We start from the raw sequence: 7,947 nt of genomic DNA, 5'->3' as shown, positions 1-7,947 counted from the left end.
TCGTTCCATCAACGGACATCATTATGCCGTTCCACTGGTTCCGATAGCTCTTCTGCCAACCATTTCGTCAGCACCTCCCATGCTTTATCGACAACGGTGGGACGAACCCTTCTACGTTGTAGAAGGCATTCCAGGAACTGGGTAGCACTCTACTGTATGACAGATTATCCTGCTACGTTCTTTCTGAGCTATTCTTAGCTTCTTTAGAAATTTCAGCAGCACTTCCTCTCTTTTACGGAGAAAGCGTGTGTTTCTTTTATCTATTTCTTCTGCATCTCTCTTCTTTAGCGGAAAATTGCTACGCTTAACTCGAGAAATGGATGCGTACCGTTGTGCGTACTTTGCATCCATCAAGGTTGCAGGAACCCTGGGCCATAGCCAGACCATACGTAATTGACTTAGTCTTTACGTAAAGAGCATTTTGCCAAAAAGCGAAGCCTTTCCAATAAAGGATTCATTCGTTAAGCAGAATCTTGAACGAGGAGCGGTAAGAGAATCACATTGGCGATTTGGAGTTGATCTCCATTTGAACGCTCATTTACGCGCCATATAAGTAGTATAAGCAGAAGTTTGTGCTTTATACAACGACGACATAAAGAAATGCACATACTATTGTTCAGGGTGTTTAACCGAATGAAATATTCTACATATATATTTGCAGAAAGCAGGAGCCTTGGTGTTATTCAACACGACGACGTAAGTAAATGTATAATCGGAAGTGCATTAATCGGAAATTGCAGAAAGCAGGGAGCCTTGGCATCATACGACGCGACGGCAAAGATAAATTACATAGCTTGTGCGATATAGGACGCGTCGGCAGAATCAGCAGATATACACCTAGATCTGCATCCAACGATAGTTACGAGGCGAGCGGGTGAACACCAAAGTGTTCTAAAGAGCTCAACCAAGAACTAAAGCGAGATACCATTTTGAAGAACGCATATACTGCGTATTTGAACATATATATCCAATGATAGTTAGGAGATGAGCGGGTGAACACCGAAGTGTCCAAAAAAGGCTCAATCAAGAACTAAAGCAAGATACTACTTTAAAAAGTATATGCTATATACAAACAATCAAATACTTGAGAGAGATGGATCATTTGTTCATTTTGTCCAACCCTAAACAAACCATCAAACCTATCCTAAGGTATCAACATTGACAAATGCACATGAACAAGCAAGACTAACTTGTGAATGCTTGCCACAAGATCCAATTGTGATGAGTTCAAGAACATCTAGCTGTCTTAGTTAGGGCTACATATAGACAATCGCTTGAAACGGCCATTGCTTGCTCTTCAATTTCTAGTGAAACTTTAAAATATTTTATCAAGAAAATCTAGAAAAAAATAAACAATTATAAATTATAAATAATTATAGGCAAAGGCTAACAAAAATGTGAAAATTCAAATGAAATATTTTTGTCCAAAAAAATATATTTCCACAACAAAATTCTGTGCATTTAAAGGGCAATGCTGAGGCATTTGTGTAAATTTTATGACGTTTTTTTTATGATGAGGAACCTTTGCCGAAGCGCTTTGATTTCAAGATCATAATTAAGGCACACACAAACAGGTCTTTGATTTCAAGAGTGGAGCCTTGCCTTTATTGTATCAACTTTGCTTAACTCCACGCCATTATGAAATCGCCCTACCCTTGAGTCCAAGGGCAACTAATCCTACCTTTTTGTATTCATAAACTTATATTTGTAATGCGAGTTCAAATACTTAATTGAATCCAAATTTAAATTTAAAAAAAAAAAAATTTACTCATGAACTCATTTCCACCCTCTAATACTACAAAAAGGATCTTACAGAGTACTAAAACTAAGGCAATGGATATAAGCACTTCCTCAACAAATCTTTGTGGGCAAAGAGTGCGACACGGGGTTACACAGTCTGGACAGCTATCATAATTAAGGCACACGCAAATAGGACTTTGATTTCAAAGAGTGGTTTCCTCGCCCTTCATAAAAAAATAAAGAAAAAAGGTAAAAAGGGCTTGGAAAATAACAAGATTATTTTTTCACCTTGAGCAAACTAAGGTCTGACCATTGTGAAAAGGTCAGAGTTAGCTCAGGCAGCTTTTTGTGAATTATTTACTTAATTTAGGTGCTCACTTGTAAAATAAAAAAAGTTAGGCAGGTCTTTGTAAATAAGTAAAAAGTTAAGCGGCTCTTTGTAATCTTCTCAAAATGAAAACACAAAAGTCTTCGAATTTTCCGTCCTAACAAAACAATGCAAAATTCTGCACGAGCCGGCTTGGGATCGTTTAGGTTCTCGTCCCCAGCTGGGTCTAAAGGTAAATGAGCCAAGCCCCAACACCTTCTGAACGGTTTCATCAGTCCCAACGATTGGCACCCCCTCTAATGCACCTTACCCTTTTAATAGTATATCGTTGTTGCAGATTTTGCTTAGTCCTTGTAATAGTGTTCGCCATGGTTTGTAAAGTAAAAAACACTCGATCCAATTCGAATGCTCAGTTTACATTTGTGAGGTCTAGGTTTCTAACAATCTGTCGTATTCTTCATAGATCAGACCTTACAGATGTAAGTATTGTATGCCAAAATGATGCTCCCAATATGCTCTATAATGTTCGAAATTTGCTGGATGTTTAAATTAGCAAATTTTTTACTGTAAAATAACCTTTTTACGCTCATGCTAATTTCTTTCTGATATGTAAACTTCCTCTCAAATATCCAAATATGTGATTTTTTTTTCAAATATGTGAATATATGAATTTTTTCTTAAATATATGAATTTTCTCTCAAAGGTTTTAACAACACTTTTAAAGCATCATTAAAAGCTTTTTTTACTTTTAACGATACTTTTGCAAATATCATACATAAAACCCTTTAGCAAATGTGTGAAGACATTAGTGTGCAAAGCTCAAGACATTTGCAAATGTGAGTATTTAGTTAAAAAAGATGCATACATTTTGAGAACCTTCGCAACTCATGGTTGTGAATGTTCCCAAAATATGCAAGCCTAGTTTTAATAAAATCCCACAAGGGCCACGAGCAAAAGGACATCCACATATGTGTAGAAGAAAATTAATATATTTAAAAAAAAAAACATATGTAGATATTTGAGAGGAAATTCACATATCTAAAAAAAAGATCACCCGTACAAAAGGTAAAAAGTCTTTTAAAAGCCGAAAATGTGAATTTAGGTGGATTTCAAAATTTGTAGGGATTTCTAAAAAAATCTCATCGTTTACAGTAACACTATTTTCTGTTTTAATAACATTTAAGAATCAATAGTTCACAAATTGTACAATAAGAATCGAGTTTATATGTTGAAACTCTATCCAAGACCCAGCTAAGTATGGTGTCACGAGAGAGAGAGAGAGAGAGAGAGAGAGAGAGCAACTACAAGAAAATCTGATTTCATATATTCCTAAAGATTGACACCTGACATATCAATACATGTTCATGCGCCAATAATCTAGTTCTACAAGCTGTACAAAATGGGCATTCCCAAGGAAATTTTTTATTGAATAGAGAAAACGAGAGGTCACTCTTACGTTCTTCAATAAATATACAGAGCTCTTTCATAGATTACAGGAAGAAGAAATACCAGCAGCAGCAAGAATTAACTAGGGTGTCACGAACCTGTTGAAGACTAGCTTAAACAGCTTCAGGCCAGCACCTATCACGAATATCCATACTATGGCCGCCATGGCCACCAAAAAGGAAATAAAGAAAAGGCCTCTTCGCCCGCCACCAGGATACAAAGGCCTACCAACAGCACCCCCAGCACCACCACCACACGAGCATCTGCAGTTCAGCGAGGGATCCACCATGCATCTACATGACGCAGCAGCTCCTGCAGTGCTTGATGCCCGAAAGCTTGACATACGCTTCAGCAAGGGATGCTCCGATGCAGACGCGGGGAGAGTGGGGATTGAGTCTAACAAACCTAAAAGAACAGAGTCGTACCATGATTCTGTGGAACTAGGGGTCATGCCTCCTCCTGGCTCCGTATCTTGGTTTTGATTGATTATTGTAGCAGTAGCATACACTAAACCTGTACATCAGTTTTTAGAAGACAGCCATGAGAAATGGGAACAGAAGTCCTCGCCATGGGAAGTGGAAACAGAACTTGGCAAGGTGCCCAGCGTTTCAAAAGCATCACAAGGAAGGTATCAAGCAACCCACTGCCTACCTGATGGAGGAGCCATAACCACATGACTCTGCTCATGTGGCGCCATCATGCTGAATTGTTGATCCATAACTTGCTGACCTTCACCAGCAAATGAGGCTGAAGCGCAATAGCCTACCCCGCCAACCATTTGATGGTTGATGGCACCCCCGTAGGATTCTAACGCATAGGTTGCCCTTGTGAGATCAGGAGGAGGGATCGCCAACTGAGAATCATCAGAATACCCATTTTCATTGAGAAATGCTGATGCATCAAAGTAAAGATCAGCATCATCCAACCCGCCAACATGCACATAATCATTGTTAGCATCTAAAATACTCGGAATGGGAGGCAAGCACAGTTCGTCGATGAAATCATTCAGTTCCAAGAAATCCTTGTCATCCTGTTCATCAGGCAGGTTCTGCAAAAATTGCTGATTTTGTGCAGCTGAATTTTTGACATGGAAGCTAGTAATCTCTGCACCATTCCCTGGATCATTGAAAAGCCATGGCTTTGGTTGAACTGACTCATCCACAGAAGATTGCTCTATTGGAAAGCTATGAGTCTTCTCTTCAGCAGCAACCTGAAAATGGAGATGGAATCATAATATAAACAAGATACCAGGAAAGACGACAACATCAAAGACGGGGAATAACCCCCTCAACATAAAACACACACACAAACACAAACGTCAAAAAAGCTTGGAAGTCTGAAAGAGGCAGAAGGACCCCCATTCACCAACCGATCTAGTTTTCATTCAGAACGGCCAAAAAGATTTGCATGACACCCAGCACACTAATTAGTTTCAATTGGTTCCTCTTCCTTTTTTACCAGTCTCACCAAGACAGAGCAATGAAACACATAATCAAGGTTGAGGGAAGTTGCTAGTAGGGAAAAAACAAACTGCTTCCAGATAAGAGTTCGTTATTCGATGCCTGGCTATTCAAAGAAGCGAAGCATCAAACAGCCACCAATACTTATTATGAAGAAACAAAAGCTAAAGAATTGATGAAAAGAACTGATAAGAAAAAGGTACAAGAAACCATCTAGGCCATTATACAAGGCACATTGCTTGCTGCTTGCTCCTAAAAATAAATGATCTTATGATCCGTATCACTTTTAATTGAACGTAAAACATCAGAGTTCACAATCTGCTTGTAACAGATGATGGAAAATGAATTGAAGGCTAGATAAAGCGCAAAAGAAACACATGCATCTTTCTAGAACTAAGCACGATCACAAGCCATTCAAAGCTTAAAAACAGTTAATTATACCTGCAATTGAACAGAATTATCCGCAGGATTCTGACTGTCAAAGTCAGGTACATCAAGCATCGACCACAGAAGGTCCTGCAGAATGTCACCACAACCTTGGTCTTCAGGAGAGATGCCATTTGATGAATTTTGCTGTATTACTACAGGGCAGAAATTTTCAGCACCACCATCACCACGACCACCAGCAGCAGTAACAACAGGAGATTTGCACTCCAGCACGCCCAATTGCTCAACAGTGTCATTGATGTTGTCATCCTCCGCTTCTGGCCATTCTTCCTCTTTAAATGGCGCCCCATATTGTTCCCCATTTTTAGGTCCAGGACCGCTCTTCCTGTAAATCTTATAGAGAGCAAAAGAATGCTGCAACAGGAAAGGAGAAACACTAGTCAGATTCACATTGAGATGCGAAAGAACACTGCCAGGTGAATCCCAAGCAAAGAAAGAAACTACCTGAACGGCCTTGCAGTTCTTGAGCTCCTCCTCGTCCATGGTGTACTCATGCATCACCCAGTCGGTGCGCTCGCCCTTGGGAGCACGACCAATATAGTAAATCAGAGTTTTCTTCATACCAACCGTTCGAGAGTTGAAAGAGATGACCCGATCTTTCCCAGTGGCCTTCCAGTAGCCAGATTTTGTGGCCCGGTTTGATCTCGCACCGTTTGGATACTTCCTGTCCCTAGGGCTAAAGAAATACCACTGCCTGTCGCCATTTCTTATCAGACATTTATCTGTGAGATCGAGAAGCGGGAAACGATTCACAACAAAGAAACAATAGCATTCAAAATAAAGGGAACAGGGAAAGAAGAAGGGGAGAGTTGGTGGGAGATGTTACCAGGCAGGTCCCAAGGTTCAGATTTGTAGACATCGATCTCGGCGATAACGTCAAGCTTGAGTCGCCGGTTGCAGATCTTTCTCTTGAGATAGTACTGGACGAGCTCCTCGTCCGTCGGATGGAACCGGAAGCCAGGAGGCCACTCAGCCGGGTCCATCACGATTCGATTCCAAGACGCCCTCTCCCTGATGCACTCTTTCACTTGCATCACCATCTCTCTCGATTCAGATAACCGATGGAAGCAAGACACCAACCAATCACGGAGAAGATCAATCAAGTGGGAAAGGCGATCGATGTCGAGCGTTGATCCAAAAATCGGAAGATTAAATCTGGCCGATTGCTCTACCGCAGAGAGAAGATCCCCTTCGCTTTAAAAAATCCTCCCTACTTTTCCATCCCCAGTTCCCCTCCTCTCTCAACAACAAGAAAGGTGTGGGGAAGGAAATAGAAACCAACCAAGTAACCCAACCCCTGCACAGGAAACACCGAAAAACAACTCGAATCAGAAGACGACTTATTTGCTGTAACCGAAGCGGAAAAAGAGAACTACGCTCAGGCTGACTCCCGATTACAAAGACAACCCGAAGAAAAAGCAGAGGATGAAGAAGATGTATGCACCTTTCCTGAAGACCGGAGCAGTTGGTAGATCGCCTCCCCCGTCCCACCCTCTGCAAAACCCAACAGCCACGGCCAGCAGCAGCAGCAGCAGCACCACCACCTCGCTCGCCGCCACCTCGTCTGCTTTGCGCGGCTGCGCCTCCCTCCCCTTATGCCCTTCCTTGAGGACCAAGCCTCCTCTTAACCATGGTTAACAGGACATAACAGCCAGAGGCTCAAAGTGTAAGGCCCCTAGACCCTAACCCCAAGTCTTACCACCCACCATGGTTAAACTTCAGCATGAAGTTTCAAGGTAGCTTCTCTGACTCGCCCTTCGTGGCAGTTGAGCTGCCTTTTTTTTATTTAATTTTATGACGAAAACCAGGGATGGCAGCGGACCGGGGATCCACGGGAGCCGTGACTCCGTCCAATTTGGAGCCGGACGGAGAATGAACCGAGGATGAGGTGAAAATCAAAGCCCGTGTGGATGGAGTAGGGTTAGACTTGCTCACACTTCACACTGACCAGCCTTTGATCCATATTAGTAAAATTATTAATATCTTTTTAATATTTTATAAAATAACATTTAAATCTCTTATATATATATTTGTTTTTTTAACCCTAAGTGTAATACATATAATTTTTTTATAATTATTAAATAAATAAAAAATAAAATATATGTTCAATATGATTTTAAAATTTTAATTTATATTTAAATTTTAATTTTAATTTGAGTCTAAATATGTTAACGGGACCTAATGGAACCAAGCTCAAATGAAGGGTGAGCTCAACACTTTTTTGGGGAATTAAAATAAATAAGATTTGATATAGGAAGCCCTAAATATCGTTATTATTGTTCTAACAAACATTCTGATCGATTGGTGGCTCACCGATTAAATCGTAGTTGATCTTGACGTTCCTTATCTCAAGGGCATTGGGATCGACTACCTATACGCCCAAATTGGTGGTGATTTGAGCATTCTATCATCGATCAAAGTTCATGCCTAATTATAAGCCAAAAATCAGTATTTTTCAGCGTCGACTATTTTTTTCGGTTGATCTGTGTGTGTACTGTAATGCCTTCAAAATTTTAACATTAATTA

General features: G+C 40.5%; 1 protein-coding gene across 1 annotated transcript; it reads right to left on the bottom strand.

Annotated features, from left to right (window-relative positions):
• Positions 1-3,474: 3,474 nt before the first annotated feature.
• LOC149828036 (NAC domain-containing protein 17-like) lies at positions 3,475-7,040 on the bottom strand. The gene is made up of 6 exons (XM_090019826.1): positions 6,866-7,040; positions 6,248-6,718; positions 5,866-6,143; positions 5,416-5,775; positions 4,166-4,724; positions 3,475-4,027 (listed from the first exon to the last, which is right to left on the bottom strand). Exons 2-6 carry the CDS (start codon positions 6,459-6,461, stop codon positions 3,597-3,599), a joined length of 1,842 nt encoding a protein of 613 aa, XP_089875952.1. The 5' UTR covers positions 6,462-6,718; positions 6,866-7,040; the 3' UTR covers positions 3,475-3,596.
• Between the last annotated feature and the right edge of the window lie 907 nt (positions 7,041-7,947).

The sequence above is a fragment of the Nuphar pumila genome, chromosome 10, assembly GCF_984573655.1.
Source record: "Nuphar pumila chromosome 10, dmNupPumi1.hap1.1, whole genome shotgun sequence".
NCBI lineage: Eukaryota > Viridiplantae > Streptophyta > Magnoliopsida > Nymphaeales > Nymphaeaceae > Nuphar > Nuphar pumila.
Note: the sequence above shows the minus strand (reverse complement) of the source record. Positions and strands in the feature narration are given on the sequence as shown.

Bases quoted from the DNA above. Each gene is read 5' to 3' on its own strand.
- LOC149828036 (XM_090019826.1), bottom strand. From the start codon at position 6,461: ATGGTGATGCAAGTGAAAGAGTGCATCAGGGAGAGGGCGTCTTGGAAT. The intron at 6,144-6,247 runs GTAACATCTCCC...TCGATCTCACAG, and splicing joins TGAACCTTGGGACCTGCCTG to ATAAATGTCTGATAAGAAAT. The intron at 4,725-5,415 runs GTATAATTAACT...CTCCATTTTCAG, and splicing joins ATAATTCTGTTCAATTGCAG to GTTGCTGCTGAAGAGAAGAC.